The sequence below is a fragment of the Myodes glareolus genome, chromosome 23 (assembly GCF_982192425.1).
Source record: "Myodes glareolus chromosome 23, mMyoGla1.1, whole genome shotgun sequence".
NCBI classification, from domain to species: domain Eukaryota; kingdom Metazoa; phylum Chordata; class Mammalia; order Rodentia; family Cricetidae; genus Myodes; species Myodes glareolus.
Window position 1 is genome coordinate 33,926,905 of NC_142048.1, and position 18,856 is coordinate 33,945,760.

Here is an 18,856-nt window from a genome sequence, read left to right on the forward strand (position 1 = left end):
TTATTAAGTCCTTTTGATCATACAAGTCTATAAGGAAGCCTTTTGCTAGGCTTCCTTAGCCTCCTTATTCCCCAGGGAAAAGTGGGTGCACTATCTGTCCATTCCACAACCCCGTGAAGCAAGACAGTCCAGTCTCACAAAGCAGGACAATCAGATGCAATGAGTCAAGTCAAAGCAGGAACTCAATTTATTACTGTGAGTATCAGCTTATATAGGCTAAGTGACATTTTGTGATGTGGGGGTAACTCTAGCCAATGAGAGATAGCCAAACCCTCCCACTGGCTGGAGAGGCATCTACCTAGATTTTGCTGTCTCATCCTCACTCAGTTCCCTCAAACTTGAGCCAGGATTTTCTTTGTCCTTCAGGCCTAGAGGTACAGGCCCTGAAATCGAGCCAGGCTTTTCTCTGCCCTACAGACCTTGAGGTACAGACCCTGAGATAATTTTGGCCCAACAAACTTTATACTTGTCTCCAAAAAGAAATGGTAGGTACAGGGCTTAAATAGCTTGCACAAAGCCATATAGTAAATAAGTACCCAATAGAAAGTCTCTTGGATCAATTTTTATCATAAGGTTGTAACAGCAGATTCTATAAGTAAGTTAGTTAATTATATGAATGATCAAAATATTTCTAACACTACATTATATTTGAAACTTGTATTTCAGTTGTTGAATGGTCAAGGAAAAACAGTTCATTAATAGACTAAAGATAAGGAGCTAGGGATTCGGCTCAGTTAACTAGATTTCTATTTCCAGCACATACAATTTCTAGCAAATACAATAATCTTTAACTCCAGCTCCAAGGAATCAAAAACCTTCATCCAACCTTTGTGAATGTGAATGATATACTGGCATTCATATAGGAAAAACACTCAGGTAAATGAAATAAAGTAAAATAAAATAAAATAAACCTTCAAAAATTTAAAAGACTAATAAATTAAAAGTAGAACATGTAACTGCCCATTTTATTTCTGTGCAATTAATTTTTTTTGATTCAATTACCACATAGTCCTGTCAATACTCTCACCTTAGCACTCAGGTACAAACATTGGAGAAATGCTATCAGTAAGTTAGTATAATATTTCTAAAGAGATTATTAATATGGGAAAACAATATGAATGTTAATGAAGGTTAGTAGATATTTAAATTTTTTTCTTTGGTTTGCATGTTTGCTTTGTTTATTTCTGTTATGTCTTGTGAAAGTATCACACTGTACAGGCAATGCTTGTGGTATAGGAATCACATATGTTATTCTACTTCAATCTCACTGTGCTAGACTTAAGGCGAGAACTACCATGCATAGCTTCTTCTGCTATATTTGTTTTTTCTTAATTTTAATATTTAGTTTATAGTTTGTTATTAGGCAGCAAACTAATGGGAGGTACAGTAGATATCAGATACCTTTATTCATTTTGAATAAATATGAAGTTAACCTTTGACCTCAGCCACTATACAAAAAGAATTTTAGTTAATGTTTAGTTTTAAATATCACTTGACCAATAATAATTTAATTCAAAGTAACTTTCTTACCTAATGTTACATATCATGTTCTAGATGTTGGATTGAGAAAAAAGACCTAAGAACCCTTGTAATATATGGACACTAATGTCACTCATATTTTTAATTAAGAATCTTGTGTACTCAGAAAACTGAGGCAGGAAGATTACAAGTCCAAGTTAGCCAGGGCTACATAGTAACTTCCAGGGCTAGGCTGTACTACACAGTGGAATCCTGTTTCAGAACAAAATAATAATATATTAATAATAAATAATTTATCACTAATGATAAAAATGTTTGGTTCCTTGGCAACACTGAAGATATAATAATGTGTTTCTTAAATAATAAAACTATATTTCTTTATTGTAATAGATTTTCAGTAGCTGATTTATACTCTGTCATTACTCGTTCTATATTATTCGCTTTTCCATTATGTATGAATGGAGGAAATGACTTGGAAGCAAGACATTTATTTCAAAATGTAAATGTAATAATGTCCCAGCACCAATTTTAAGGTAATTCTCTTTCATCTTCCTTTGACTTATAGATATACTCACAAGAAATATAGTGTTTTTCTTCTAAATCTTAAGATGGGCTAACTTATATGCCTGCCTCTACCTCAGTAAACAAAAATAAAAGGAACAAATATTTAAAAAAATCTTCTTCATATAATGAAGAAACAAGAATAGAAGACTGCTCCCTCGGGTTATGATAATGCCATGTGAAGTGCGTGTAAATTTGTTGCAAGCATTATAACAGATGGAGTTGAACTCATTTGCATTTTCAAAAAGCTTTTGCATAGGAAAGATATATCCCTAATATAATTTGTATTCATATATAAATAATATAAAACTTATCATCATATTATTAAAAATGCAATCTTGAACTACTTATTATTGTTTCATTTTTTTCATTTTAGACATCTTTTTCTTATTATTCAAAAAACCCAACTGACTTTTTGTCCTTGTGAGGTCTCCTACACTTTGGCTAATGACACAACGTGATGGTTTTATTTAATCCACATCACTGTGTTCACTGTTCTTAGATGTATTTAGGAAAAACTTGTCCTGAAGAGAGCTGTAGGACATCATACCATCAGAGCCTATTTAATGATGTGCTAACTACACTTTTAATAGTGTACTTAGTCAATGAGGATGATTGTCTCTAAATCTCTCAGGTTGAAAGAATACTTTAAAATAGGTGACCTCTAAGAATGACAAAGTATATCCCATATCCATGACAAGTATAGGAAGAGGAGTAAATAGGGCAAATTACTTTAAAAAGATCTGTGTGGTTATATCTTCTGTGATTTGGTAGAGGTAACATGACATTTAAAAATGGAATTGAAAAAATTTAAACTATTAAACTTTGTGTCTTAAATACCGAATTGGGAGAGAGTTGGGGAAAACTAGAGTAAGAAGAGATGGAGAGGCAGAACAGAAAAGGGAGAAAAGAAAAGGGATAAGAGAAAGAAATATAAAGAGATACAATAGTCTTGGATAGAAGCTAAGAAATGATAATTGGTGTCTTTCGCTTCTTACATCAGCTATTTCCTCTTTCTTTGAGATTTATTTCCTTCTCCTTGGTCCCTTGTTGGCTATCTAGGCTCAGTGATTATTCAAACTGAAACACATACATCTAAAACCTAAAATCTAACATCTACATTTAAGAAAAGTGTATAATGTTTTTACCGTGGGGTCTGGGGTTACCTCAGTCAAGTGATCATTTCTGGCTTCATCCATTCACCTTCAGGTTTCATTTTTCTTAACAGCTGAATATTATTGCATTGTATTAATGTATCACTTTTTTATTATTCAATAGGTTAGTGGTATTACACATGCTAGCAAGCAGAAGGCCCTGAGGTCTTTTTCAGAACACATAAATAATTAAATATCTAAGAGTCCTCTGTTTATAAAATACATGGCAATAAATATGAGTTATGTATTAGGGCATATAAATATGATGTATTTGTATAAAATTTTTAATTTAATATGTATTAGGAGTGTGTGTGTCCTTATTCTTCACTCTGCTTGAAAATTTGGACCAAGAAATAGTACTAAAAAAATAAAACAAGAAATTTTGGAGATCAAAAAATTAGTGATGATTATTTCTCTGTTACTTCTTTCCGGCTACCTCCGTGTGTGTGTGTGTGTGTGTGTGTGTGTGTGTGTACATATATATATGTATATATATATGTGTGTGTGTATACATATATATATATATATATATATATATATATAATCTTCTTCTAAAAGAAAGTATTATCTGGTGATAAGCTCATTACCAGATTTAATCAATTACAATTCCATAAACTAAAATGCTTCCACTTCTGCAATTTTTAAAATTTGACTCACCTATACACTCCTTACAGGAAGAAGTAGGGTCTCATACATCTATGTTGCACAGTATGTTTGTTTCTATGGAATCATGTGAAGCTCTGAAATCTACAAAATTAAACCTACATCTCCAAGGGTTGGTTTTTGTTTTGTTGTCCAATAAGAATCCATCATTACCTGCTGGAAAGAAGTTAGAAGTAATCAGTGTACTCTTATATGAATGGTAAAGCCTTTCCAGGAAGATTCACTATGTGTTCTCTTGTTGACATATGGCAAATTCAGTGTGGACCCAGATCAGATCAGTTCTGTAAAAAAAAAAAAAAAAAGATAACTCTCTCTTTCAACCTTATATCACTTCTCTCTCCATTGAATGCTTGATTCATGTGTATGATGGCTGAAGACTTTCATCTCCAGGAAGAAAGCTGCATAAGGTACACTATTATTTTTTGTTCTTACGAAGTGAGTTTGATAGAATGCTTTGTATATGAAACTCTAACTGGTGAACTCTCATTAGATCAGTCCCCTTGTATCAGTGGGTAAACGCACTCCTCACGGTCCTGCCTTTCTTGTTCATGTTTTCCCTCCTTCTGCTCCTCATTTAGACCTTGGGGGCTCAGTCCAGTGCTCCAATGTGGGTCTCTGTCTCAATCTTCATCCATCAACGGGTGAAGGTTCCCTCTGGTCTTGCCTTCTTTCCTCACGTTCTCTTTCCTTCTGCTTCTCGTTTGGACCTAGGGAGTTAAGTCCAGTGTTCCAATGTGGGTCTCTGTCTCAATCTCCATCCATCGCCAGATGAAGGTTCTATAGTGATATGCAAAATATTCATCAGTATGGTTATGGGCCAAGGCCGGTTCAGGCACCCTCTCCTCTGTCCAGAGAACAATCTGGGGATCTCTCCTTGGACCTGGGATCCCATTTATAACCAAGTCTCTTGTAAATCCTAAAATGACTCCCTTAGTTGAGATATATTCTTCCCTGATCCCATATCCATCCTTTCTCCCTCCCCCCATCTCAGTCCCTCGAGTTTTCCCCATTCCTCCCCTACTCCCTTCTCTCTAACCCTCTCCCCTTCCAACAACCCCCCAACCCCCCCAGCCACCCAAGATTGCCTGTCACTCTTGTCGACTTCCAATCTCCAGGAGGATAACTACATGATTTTCTTCAGGTTCACCTTATTTAGCTTCTCTAGGATCACGAATAATATAACTGGGCAAAACCATAAAATATTTATTTTCTATATACATGCCCAGTAGAGGGCACCCTCCCACCCCACAAGGATCCAGCTGACAGCTTCCGAACAGAAATCCTTCCTTTGTACCTATGTCGCTTACTTTTCTGTAGAAGCAGCATGGAGAGATTACCATCCTCTGTCCTAGGGTCTGCCTAGAGGAAGTATTTCAATACTTCCATTTGGCTCTACAACCAGGAGGATTGTCACTCTGCACCCCAGCAAACCAATGTGGATCCTGCCAATTAAAAAACAGTCCTTCTCATTACTCATTTAGGCTTTGTGCTTAGGGAAAACAATTCCAGTATAGGTTCACAGTATCCAGACACATAGAAAGGAGTTAAAACTTAGCACACAAAATTATGTGAGTTCTGAGATTCTAATGTCAGTGCTAATCTTTAAAATATATTTAAATAGTATTTGAGAATTTTATGCAACATATTTTGCTCACATTCTCTCCCTACAACTCTTTCCAGATCTATCCCACCCCCTTCACTCTCATCTTCATATCTTTATCTCTCTTAAAAATAGAACAAAAACAAAATAAAGCAAAGTAAAACAGCACAAGGAAAGCATGGGGTTAAGGGTGTGTTGTCCAACAGTTCCCGAGAAGGGGACCTGCCTTGGAGTGTACTTGATATACTAAATTGATGTGGAATTCCCTTCTGTATGCTGTGAATACCATTGGTTAATAAAGAAACTGTCTTGAGCCCATGATAGGGTAGAACACAGCTAGGCGGGAAAAGTTAAACTGAATGCTCGGAGAAAGAAGACAGAGTGAGGGAGAAGCCATGTAGGCCCGCTGGAGATAGATGCTCGGACTTTGCCAGTAGGCCACGAATCTCGTGGTCAAATATAAAGTACTGAAAATGAGTTAACACTAGATGTAAGAGCTAACTAGCAATACACTTGTGATTAGCCAAGCAGTGATTTAATTAATGCAGTTTCTGTTGGTTAATTCGGGTCTGAGCTGCCGAGCAGCCAGAATGACCAAGTGGCCTTCACACAACACCCAGTGTCATTCCATCTAAGAGAATAGTTTTCCGTCTCCAGCAGCCATTATTTGCAAAAAGCTTCTCGGCTAATGGTAGGCTTTGTGACCACTTTCCTTTCTTCAACTGGAACCTGTGTGTGCCTTAGGTATGCTGCCTCATTCTCTGTAAGTTCATATGTGCAGTAGACACAATGTCTGGAAAATCTTTTTTTTTTTCTGAGAGTCATCTACCACTTCTGGCTCACTCAATTTTTCTGCATCTTTTTTCCACGTAGATGCCTGAACCTTGAGGGGAAGGGCATGGTGAAGACATCCAATTTGGGTCTGAGTGTCCTGATGTTTTTAAATTTATTTTTATTTCATGTGTTTGAGTGCTTTACTTGCATGTACATTTATGAGCATGTTTGTCTGGATCCTGCAGAGGGTATCAGATTTCCCTTTTCTGTGAGTCACCATGTCAGTGCTGGGAACCAAACTGAGATTCTCTGCAAGAACAGAAAGTGCCCTTAAACACTGAGATATCCCTCCAGCCTCTTGCATGTATTCTTACTGGACAAATAGAGTTATCTTATTAGCATGGACCTCATGTATGGAGAGAGGTCCTACCTTTAAAGTAGCTGATAAACCAAATAGACCCTGATCCTATCGGACTAATGTCCTTAAAACCAGAGGAAATCTGGTTAACACACACATGCACATATAGACATAAATATTCACTAAGATCACACAGACATAGAATAATAATATATAAAAACGCAGAAAAAAACTGGTGGAAAACCAAAGCCAGAGACTTTGGGCTGAAACCAAACCTTTTGAGGCATTGTCCATCTAGACCTGTGAAGTGCAAACTTCTGTTTTTAAACCACCCAGGCTTTTACTTTGTTACTACACTCAAGAAAACTAGGAAAACTTCTATTGGTCTGCTGCTGTTGCTGCGACATGTCTACACAAACAGTGCCTTAAAAATCAAGAATTTCCTCTTCTATAAATTTATAGATTATGTGTTCCAAACAGGTCTCCCAGAGATGAAAATCCAGTTCCTGATGTGGTTGCATTGCTTTCTGGATGCTTGAGAGAAAAATAAAATCTGTGTCCATTCTTACCCTTCCCCATTTTAGTTCCCAGTCACAATTTTCAGCAAACAGCCTTCATTCTCCATCATCAAAGCCAATGATTTTGTATCTCTCTGGCATTCGTTCAGAATATATTTCCCCTGATTCTCCTACTCTTTCTTTGTTTTCAGTTTTTACTTATAACTGTGATCCTACTGGATTCACTCAGGTAATTCAGAATAATCTTGTCATGTCACCTGAGTGATTTCAACATAAATGTAATTCCACATACAAATGTGGTTTCACTTTTGCCCTGAAATGGGTACTTCTTTTTTACAAAGTAGGATGTGGACATCTTCAAACTGAGAGAGCTATTAGACAATGTTTTTCTGACTCCCAAAACTCCTGTTGCCAGTTTTCTGGAACTTTCTTTCAATTCTCCGTCCCTTGAGATATAGTAGAGCTTAAACCTGTGAACTTGAGAACTGAACATGGAAACAACCTAGGTGCTCCTCAATAGAAGAATGGTTAAAGAAGGTGTGGAACATATACACATCAGAGTTTTACTCAGCGGTAAAAAAAACAATGACATCTTGAATTTTGCAAGCAAATGGATGGAAATAGAAAACGCTTTACTGAATGAGGTAACCCAGACCCAAAAAGAGGAATATGGTATGTACTCACTCATAAGTGGATTCTAGCCATAGTTAAAGGTCTTTGAGCCTATAATTCGTGATCCTAGAGAAGCTAAATAAGAAGATGAACCTGAAGAAAATCATATAGTTATCCTCCAGGATATAGGAAGTAGTCAAGATTGCAAGGCAAACTTGGGTGCACGGGGGGGGGGGTGTAAGTAAGGGGAGATGGTTAGAGAGAAGGGAGAGGGGGAGGATTGGGGATGGCGTTGGGGAATGAGATGGGGGGGAGGAAGGATGGATATGGGAGCAGGCAAGTATATATCTCAACTAAGGGAGCCATTTTAGGGTTGGCAAGAGACTTGTTTCTGGAGGGGTTCTCAGGCCCAAGGAGAGGTCCCCAGATTCTTTTCTGGGCAACAGAGGAGAGGGTGCCTGAACTGGCCTTGGCCCATAACCATACTGATGAATATTTTGCGTATCACCATAGAACCTTCATCTGGCGATGGATGGAGATAGAGACAGAGACACATATTGGAACACTGGACTTAACTCCCTAGTTCCAAATGAGAAGCAGAAGGGGGGGAAACAAGAGCAAGATAGGCAGGACCAGAGGGAACCTTTATCTGACGATGGATGGCGATACAGACGGAGACCCACATTGGAGTACCGGACTGAGCCCCCCAAGGTCCAAATGAGGAGCAGAAGGAGGGAGAAAAAGGAAATCAGGACCGCGAGGGGTGCGTTCACCCACTGATACAAGGGGACTGATCGAATGAGAGTTCACCAAGGCCAGTTGGACTGGGACTGAACGAGCATGTGATCAAACCGGATTCTCTGAATGTGGCTGACATGGGGGCTGACTGAGAAACCATTGACAATGGCACTGGCTCTTGTTTCGTCTGCATGTACTGGCTGTTTGGGATCCTAGTTTGTTTGGATGCTCACCTTCCTAGGCCTGGAGGGAGGGGGGAGGAACTTGAATTTCCCACAGGGCAGAAAACCCTGACTGCTCTTTGGACTGGAGAGGGAGGAGGAGAGGGAATGGGGGGAATGAGAGGGTATGGGGAGAAGGGGAGGAAGTGGAAATTTTTATAAACAAACAAATAAAAAGTAATTTAAAAAAGAAAAAAACAATAGGAAGTGTCAAAGACTGTGTGAATATAAGAGATATTATTATCAAAATATTACAAAAGAGATCTAGACATTTTTGTTTGCTTGCTTATACTGTCAAGTAATTATTTAAAACTCCATAAGAATTCTATGACTCTGCTTTTCTATTTCATTTTTGGGTACTTTATGTGGAAGTTCATATGGAGATGAACTCTTCTTCCTCCTGGAAATCTGCTGTTTGGCTTCCCCTTGACACAGAGCCGTCTGCTGGTGGTCGGGCAGCCGCGTGACTCTGAGTAATGTGTCAGCCTTCTGGGGCAAAGCAGAAGGTTGGCACAAGGTAGAGAAAGCATCTGAGGTAACAAAGGAGAAAATTTCTGTTTTCACTGAGAACATGAAGCAACATTCTCCCCGAACACTACTCTTAAACAAAAGGGCTTTCACGTCCTTCAGAAATTATTTAAAAATAAAAAGACAACTTATCTGATCTTTAATGTGTCAAATCCACATTGACTGAAACTGTGAGGATAAACTATGATTCCACTACTTTTCCTATAATATAAAACATAATATTTGTATAATATTTATCCTCTCTTTAATTGATTTTTATCCCATTTTAGTCATTTAACAATTAGGTACTTAAAAGTGTTTGCTTGCCTGTTTTCCAAATACATAAAAGGCACAAATGGGAGACTCAAGAGTTTATGTTGCTTGTAGCGAAAACTGTAGGAAAAGAAAAAAGAAAAGACGAGAGAAATATCACAGTCTATTGTCAGGTGTGAACTAGAAAAAAAACTGAATCTGAATGACATACCTTAGTTTCCTAGGGAGAAAGTCAGAAGAGCACATTTTCCCCAAAGCAGAGCCTTAGTCAGCTGGCAGTCAAGCAAAGGTTTGATATTCTTAGTTCAGGAACTTGGGTGTCAAGCGAGCGTTTCTGTGATTCTCATCACCTTCCCCACTATTCCTCTTGAAAATTTGCTAGTGACTCATGATAAGAGATGCGGGAAACATGAAAAGCCAACCTTTATTGTCCAGTTGTAGGCAGATCCAAGCACAAAAGAAGGAATTTAGCTTTTAAGATCCTACTGAGAAAAATGAGCAATAACGTCTGGAGAAATTAAGGTCAGAGAAGATGCATAGAATATGCCATTGTGTGTGATTATGGAGGGTCTAAGTGACTCTGGTGATTCAGTGGGGAAAACTTCAAAGAATATACATTCTGATAGCATATTCTGTTATTGACCTGGCAACCCTAGAGAATATATGAACTTCTTGTCAAATTTTCTAATTTTAAAATAGAGACAAATAAAATGGAAGGCATGAAATGTTTGTAGAATAAATGGTTTCTAATTCACTCCAATCCACTCATCCAAGGTATAGCTTGCGCATTCTCTCTCTGTCTCTTTGTTTCTGTCTCTGTCTCCATCTCTGTCTCTCTCTCTCTCTCCCCCCCCCCGTATGTTCACATATGTGTGCACGTATGAGTGTGCATCTGTATGGAAACTTGAGTTCTATATCAGTATCTTCCTTAATCATTCTCCATATTTTGTTGCTGCTACTATGTTTGGAGGACAGGTAACCTTACCAAGTTATCCCAACGAGCTAGACTGGCTGCACGGTGAGCCCCAGGGACTCATCTGCCTCTGCCTTTCAGCATGTTGTGATCAGCCTTAAAGCTGGTGCTGGGTATCAAACTCTGGTCCTTAGATCCCTTGCAAAATGAGACACCTCTGCAGACCCTGAATTCTGTTTGTGAAATCCAAAGGTTGACATCTCAAGATTTCAGCATTTCTGGGCAAGCATTTGCTTGCTGTTTCTTAGGTTTTTACTTAGTGGACTTTTTTTTTTTTTTAACTGCACTTAAACTTTCTTAAACTGAACCCTGCCTTCCTTAGGATTCTGAAATCATACTTGCCTAAATTCAGTACAATGTGTATTCATATGTTCAAAATAGTACCCCCAATAGATTCATATCCACATTTTTTCTTACATTTCTGGTTCTTTTTAGTAAAGTGTAATCGTAAGGAAAGGGGGAACCGGGGATGTTGGTTGCTGTGATAGCTGATCTTGCAAGGAAATCCGCCACTATCGTTTTGTAAATGCTTATTTTATACTTCCTTAATTGTTGAAGAACCGTGTGGGCTGTGGTGTTTAGAATACACTTATGTGAGGTTGCTTTAGTGAGGTGTTGGTCTTTGCTTAATGTTCCCTGTAGTAAAAGCCTTCAGAAGCTAAAACCCCCTCTATAATACTCTCGTTTTGCTTTCTCTTTTGGTTTTGACTTTTCCTATATACTTCCTTTTAAAAACTACCTTCAATATACATACAAATGATATTACATGGACTTGGTAGATTACATTTATAAAAGCATATGTGTACAAACATACACATGTGTGTCTATAAACCAGTTGTTATCCTGATCTTGAAGAGGCCAGAAGATGTTGGAGTCACTGAAGCTGGAGTTTCAGAGGGTAGTAAAGCTGCCATATAGGAACTGAAAATTGACCCTGGCAAAAGCCCATGCTCTTAACCACTGAGCCATCTCTCCTGAGACCCCCTCATGAACACAGTCATGATTTTTTGTTTGTTTGTTTGTTGTTTTGCTTTTAGGTAAAATCATGAATGTTTAGGGGCTCCTAAGAGCCATAAGTTCTAGAATATCTCATTTTGCTTATCTCAGCTTTCTGTTACTTTTCAAAATTAATATTTAAGTGTACTTGTTATAAGACAAATGCTGAGTCCATCAGCATCAACCGACTAGGACTCACCAGATACCCAAAGTTAGTCAGGCTTTATATTGGTGATGTTTGTTATTTATGTGACAAAATAGCTGACCAAAAGCAAGACAGGTTTCATTTGTGCTGTGGTTTAAGAAGAAACCACATGAGGAGGAAGACTTGGCAATGGGTGCATGCAACATCGGATCACATTGAGAGATTAGGAGCTAAGAAAGAGAGAACTGCTAGCAGTTAGCAGGCATCCTTTTGAGTCAGCCCTGAAGCCCCATCTGGCTTGTCAAATGGTGGCCCAACGCAGTCAGAATGGCTTCCCCCCTTTTTACGGAAATCTCTCTGGAAACACCCACACAGACATTCTCAGAGGCATTTAAAGCTGACAGTGAAGATTAACCATCACAGCACCCTAATAACCTATCAACTAAAGGGGCAAATAATAAAATAATTTAGTTCAGAGAGAGATGCACCCAATGGATCCCAATAAGGAGAAAAAGTCCAGCGGTCCCAAGTTTGTCTTTCGAGAAGAGGTCCTGGAAAGGTAGGGACATACATGATCTTCATCCCAGCTCTAACTCAGAAAGTTGGCTCTTAGACGTGCTTGGTTCCTGAGGCTAGTCCTCTGGTTTCCCTAAGATGATCACTCCTGCTCCAGTAGAGTGTTTTGCACTTGATATGTGCCTTCGCTGATGCTCGACAGAATGTGAGGTGCGATCTGTCCTGTGACAGCTCTGTGGGGATTGTCTTTGTCCTTTGTCATAAATATAGTTATGATTGGTACTGCTCCTGGAATCCAATATAAACTCAGATTTGTGTTCCTTCTCTGGTCTGAAACAGAACATTGTAAAAATCTCACAGTAAAACATCTAAAGAAGACTAAAGGAGACAAATGCAAAATGTAGGCTTTGGGGCTCAAAAGAGCAGTCCATAGTTTCTTTTTTAAAAAGGAGTTTCTATGTTATATTCCTACAAGTTTGAGCCTCCAATGGATTCTGCCTGAGGTAAACCAATTTCTGCTCAACTTCTCTGTATTTGCCAACATTTTGCATTGTTTTGCTATTTCTATATAGTCATAATATTCACTTGAACATATATATATGACCATTCCAGCATTCTCAAGCTCTGTATGTAAGTCAGAACTCATTTGCTTGATTTCAGAACACACAAATATTAGTAGAAAATATCATATGTTTATGTCAAAACATACATTTATTATTTTATTACATGTGTTTGTGACTCTGTGTGTGTGTGTGTGTGTGTGTGTGCATGTGAGTGCAGTATCTGTGGAGTGCAGAAGAAAGCATTAGATGCCATGACCTGAAATTGCACAAAGCTGTGTGCCACTTGACATGAGTGCTTAGAATCAAACTTGGATCCTCTGGAAAAGCAGTATATACTGTGAATTCCTGAGTCTTGTCTCCAGACTCTGTATCTCATATTTTATCTCTTACAACTAATGACCAGATGCAAATTTAGCATACAAGTAGCTCTTAGAGAATATAAAATGTTATGCTGTTAAGCTTGGGATGCAATGAACCCTAAAGCGTTCAACTCAGCTTTTCCAGTCCAGTTCCCTAATTGATGTTGAACTTTTACTGAATACCAGGCAATTCTTCTGCAGTCTTCACTGTAGATACATGTTTAAAGATAGAAGAGCTAAAGTGACTAGATCCATCCATGTATCACAAGACTAATAATAGGTGACCACTCCAAAGGCATGAAATACGCCTAAGTTTGTGATTGATTTTCCATGCAATGCTTCTGATGATGATTGCACACACCCTTCTATGGTACACACGCTGACCCAAGATTAAGAAATAATGTATTTTGAAACAGTCTGAAATCAGAATATTAGACTACCAATTCCAGTAACTCATAGCTCAAGGATATTGAAACTTTATTTAATTATGTCTTAAAGCCATACTTCCTTTCTAAAGAACATTTAAGTTTTGAGGAGATGGGTGGGATGACACTTCACAGTACACACATGGAGGTCAGAGGGCAGTTTGAGGAATTAGTTCTCTCCTTCCACCATGTGGATCCTGGGAGTCAAACTTAGGTGGTCAAGTGTGGGAGCAAGCACCCTTATTTTCTGAGTCTTCTTCTTGGCCTACCACACTTTCTTAATCAGGCCTGGCAGAGTGACTGTAAGTAAATAAGACAGTAAAGCCCCAGGTCCTTAGACCTTCCTCATTCCTTCCACAATTTCAATTAGCCCTCGATCTGAGTTTAGTCTTCTCCCTGATTTCCTGGTAAAGAGTTAAATATTGTACCATATTATGCGATATCTAATAGATAATATAATATAACACATTATAGAATTATAGATAAGCATATTTAAATGCAAACAAAATGTATGTATAATGCATATTTTGTAGAAGAAATAGGATTTTTTTACATGAACAATTTGATTAACCAGAAAACGAGGAAATGAGGAAACAATGAAGACGGGAAGTGGTTAGCACTGTGAAGTACAACTAAATATATAATGCTGTTGCAGAGAGGTTAGACATGCAACTGATCCGAGTCTAAGTTCTCAAAAAAAAAAAAAAGAAAGAAAGTTGGAAAGTCGGTGTCATAATTGGTGACTCCTTGAGTGTGATGTTAAAGATCTTATAATATTATCTCCATTTAACAACATAGAAAGTCTTTTTTTTTCCTGAGACAAGATCTCACTAGATGCCTAGGGGACCTTGAACTCTGTATCTTTTTACTCGGTCTCCTGAATGCTAGGTTCAAAGGCCTGCATTGTCATGCCTGGGAAGGATGTGATTCTTATACTCCCAATATCACAGGCCCCATGCCCTATAATCGTATTCATTCACAAATAATAATAAAGGAAAATGATTGAGATCTTGTGTCAGTTCACGGTTCCTTTTTCTTTAAAATTTTATGAGAAACTTCTTTCATGTATCTATGAAATAGTCCAATAGTTTTGGGGCTAGTTCAGTGTGGATGGATTTATAATTCTACTTTTTGTTTAAAACATCATGGCTAGAAGTTATATGCCCCATTTAAATATTTCTTTTGCTATTTTTCTTTTAATTCAAAAAGACATGATGCCAGGGGTTGAGCCAAGGCACCTTGGCTAATGCTACACAAATGCTCTACCACTAGCTATACACCTGCCCACTCTTAGTATATTAATAATTACCTTTCGAATGGGTTCACCATACTGTTATCATAAACACTAGTACTATTACATTGTCATTTGTGTTTTCTCAAATGTTTTTGACTTATTTCTACCACACATTGTCAACTGATAGCAGGTACCTTTGGGCTTACTGATTTGATCCATTGTTGATTAAGAAACATGATTCCTACAACTATTCCTCCCCCTTTTCCATGAGGTTCCAAGCTCCAAGGGGAGGAACTCCATGAAAATCTCCAATTTGAAATCTCTCTCTGCCTAATGTTTGACTCTGGTTTTCAGCATGTGCTCGATCAGATGCCAGAAGAAGCCTCTAATGACGATAGTGTACAGAATCAACTAAACAGGGCTCATAGGGGCTCACAGAGTTTGAAATGGCAACTTGGGGAGCCCTCATGGACCTAGGCCAGATACTCAGCATATATTACAGTTGTTGGCTTGGTGCCTTGTGGGACTCCTAATAGTGGGAGCTGGGTGTCTCTGACTCTTTCACCTGCTTTTGGGACCTTTTGCCTTCTATGGGTTGCCTTGCCCAGAATTGATAAGAAGGTATATGCCTAGTCTTACTGTAACTTGTTATGTTGTATTCAGTTGATAACCCCAAGAGGCCTCCTCTTTTATGAAGGGGAAGGGATGAGCAGTAGATATGGAGGGGAGACAGGCACAGGGGGTGGGTGCTGGCAAGTGTGCAGGGTGGGAAGCTGCTGCAGAGATGTAATGTATGAAGGAAGAATATTTTATTTTAAAAAGAAGAAGCGAGATTCCTTCTGTTTGGAGCAGCAACCATTGCTTGTGGAACATAATCTATGTGTCTCCGTTCAGAAATAATAGCTATAAAAGCTTAACAATGCAATATTGAATTTTTAATTGTGTCATATTTGAATTTGTGGAATGTGAGTGAATGAACAAAACAGAACGTACAAACCACTGACCTCGTGTCAGAAAGGTGAAGGGTTTTCCTTTCCATTCAGCTGGTGCTTCAGCTTGCTTTAGATAATAAAGAAATCGATACTGCTATCACCATTATAGAGAGAGCTGGAGTGAGCAGCAGTGCTGTTGCCAACGACTCTCCTTATATTTTGTTTTATGCTTTTGCTTTACTCTTTCTAAAAAGACCAGGGGAAAAGAATGGCAAAGAGAAAAAAAGGGGGGGTTTCTTCTCTCAGCACTGTATGACTGCAAGACAATGCAATGGGAAATAACAGATGCTGGAGAGGTCATACATAACTTATACACCAGGGATGACTGGTATGGGGTTAATTTTGAACTCTGCTACAAAATTCTTGCTCTTCTTTTTCTTTAACTTCCCTTTTTCTTTTTACAATATCCTGTGAGGAAAGGGGAATGAGTTATCTGACAAATTTAGATTTTGCAAACTTGTGCCTTGATGAGACGGCTATTGAAACACATTTCAAAGAAGGATTTTCAACACACAACTGTGTCATTTCCTTTCCTTGTGAGCCAGATGCTGAAATACTATGTGATAAAGATTTTAGGTTTCAATTGTAAAGAGAGGGAAGCAGATAAATCACTGCAGTCTTCTTTACCAGCAATGACAAAAGAGGTATATTTTACTTCATTTTTTCTGAAATTACTTCTATTGATGGTGTGAATCTAGTCTGTGTACATGTGAGTGTGTGAGGGGAGAGAGAAAAAGACAGAGGAAAAAAGAAAGAGGGAGTGCTGATTAGTAATTTCTGCACAGTTCTTCTTCTATCACTAATAGTTTGGTTTTGCTGTTTAACAGGTAAGATACCAGCAAAAATTCCTGCCAAGGTTTTCATTAATGAAAACATAATAAATATGCCCGAAACAAACTACTTTATAGTCAGCTTAGAAAGTAACTATGTGTGTTTTGCTAGAATGTTGGCTTTGTTCAAAGTATGGTTAATAAATTAGCTTGTTCCTTTCTCTTCACGTGACGTGTGTGGTTTTAACCAGATGATTGTATTAATCTTGGCTTGTTCATAGAGTGATTTTTTTTAAATTTTTATGATTTATTTATCTTTTTTTTATTTTATGTGCATTGGTGTGAAGGTGTCAGGTCCTTGGAACTAGATTTTCAGACAGTTGTGAACTGCCATGTGGGTGCTGGGAATTGAACCCGGGTCCTCTGGAAGAGCAGTCAGTGCTCTTAACCGCTGAGCCATCTCTCCAGCCCCTCATAGAGTGATTATTGTCTGAGTCTCTCCTGAAGATATTTTTTGAATTGCATATGGGGAAGGGATACAAAGAATAAAATACATTTAATTTTGAAGTTCTTAATATAACGCTTATGCCTAAGCACAACTAATATAATTTGAGCATCCTATATAGAATAAAACTGATATAAGTAACTACTGTATGAAGAGGAGGGGCTCTTACTTAAAAAAGAGAAAGAACTATAAAAATAAATTAATGGAGATGTTGCAATTTAGAGTGATATTGATTGATGAGTAAGGCTTACACAGCAGAAAACTGGGCTGGTGTTATCACTGGCCATGCGAAACTGGTACAGAATAGTCATGGAGCTGAAATGATGAATGTTTAGGGTAGTAGCTGAGAGCTCACATTGTATAAGTACACTGTCTGCTTTTCTTCAAGTCCACCACTTCACTTCCAACTATATAACACTGAGTAAGTACCTAAACCATTTAGGTGTTAGTGTCCTAAGGAGAAAAGTAGAGAAAATCTGATTTTATAGCTCACAAAGCTGCCTTGAAGCTAAAATAAGTAAGTCTAATATGGCAATACAGAATTGCAAAGAGGTGCTGAGTTATATATTGGCATATTATTCTGCATACCAAGCAAGCTTAAAATGATTTTATCCTTTGTAGTATTCCTTTACATAGATATACATATATATGAATATATATTTTACATATATAAAATTACAATTCAAAGTTGTTAAAATATGTGCTTGGTTTCTTAAATATCATTTACCTAAAATATGGCATATTCTCTTTTCCATTCTGCATGTTTGTTAATGCTTTATTCTTTATCTTTCTGCTTTTATTTTTTGATAATTTTATAAAATGTATCTTCATCACATGTTTTTAGTCACTTTCTGGTCTTAGATTCAAACTTTGATGCTCTTTCTATTTCAAAGGATAATTATCACTACCATCAGGCACATATATGGTCAATTGCTAACAGAAATTCTTACACACTCATCTCTTCAGCATGGAAACAATGCTTGCACAAATATATTGATTTTAAAAAAATGATACAAATTGTCAACTACTTATATATAAAACCGAGGTTATTATTTTAAAAGAGTAAGGTCAAATATACTAAAGCAAATTCTTAACATTGGGACAAATTGCTTCAGTGTATTCGACCTTAATATTTTAAAATAATAACCTTAGAAAAAATGTTGCATAGTGAATATGAAAAGAGAGTGACAGTAAGCATGGTCACAAGTCTGTGATCCAGTTACTTAGAATGCCAAGGCAGTCAGACAACAAGCTCTAGGCATGCCTGGGCTACAGTGTGAGTTCAAGGTCAGCCTGGGCAATTTAGTGAGATCTTGTTTCAAAATTAAAAGTAAAAGAGTGTTGGGGGTATAGTTCACCTAAACCACCCTTTGATGAACAGACGTTTGTTCGCTAGTCCAATGCTAGCACAATAACAGCAACAATGACAACAGATAGTTAATAGATGACAAACACAAATCCTTTGCTTAGTTACATATGGGTTAAGAAAGTGTCCCTGTATTGTTCAAGCAATGGATATGAACAGACAATAGTTAAGGGGTACAGTAATTAAGAAATGATTGAGCAGAAACATCTGTTCTACAATAATTATTAACATGAAAACAAAGATGTCTTAAAAATAACACAACTCTTGATAATATCTAAGCAAGTCTATGGTGATGAATTCGATGTATAATCTCCTCACTTACATATTGTTCAAACATATGTGGTATTATACCACAGTATATGCCAGTATTTGAAGTAGCTTTCACTTAGTCTAGGGGTTCAACAAAAGAATATCAAAAGAATAAATCTAACTCACAATAGCTATGACATCAAAGTTTATATTGGAAAAATCATGTGCTCCAGAAAGCAGGGGAGGGGGGAATAAGAAACTGTCTATAGAAATAGATTCTCATATTTGGTTAAATATCATGTAAT

General features: G+C 37.6%; 1 protein-coding gene across 1 annotated transcript in view; it reads left to right on the forward strand.

Moving 5' to 3' along the window:
* Positions 1-16,121: 16,121 nt before the first annotated feature.
* Positions 16,122-18,856, forward strand: part of Msr1 (macrophage scavenger receptor 1) — a 60,846-nt gene continuing 58,111 nt past the window's right edge. Inside the window, exon 1 of the mRNA XM_048456602.3 lies at positions 16,122-16,305. Coding sequence (XP_048312559.3) covers positions 16,129-16,305 — 177 coding nt within the window. The 5' untranslated portion in view covers positions 16,122-16,128. The remainder of the gene's footprint in view (positions 16,306-18,856) is intronic.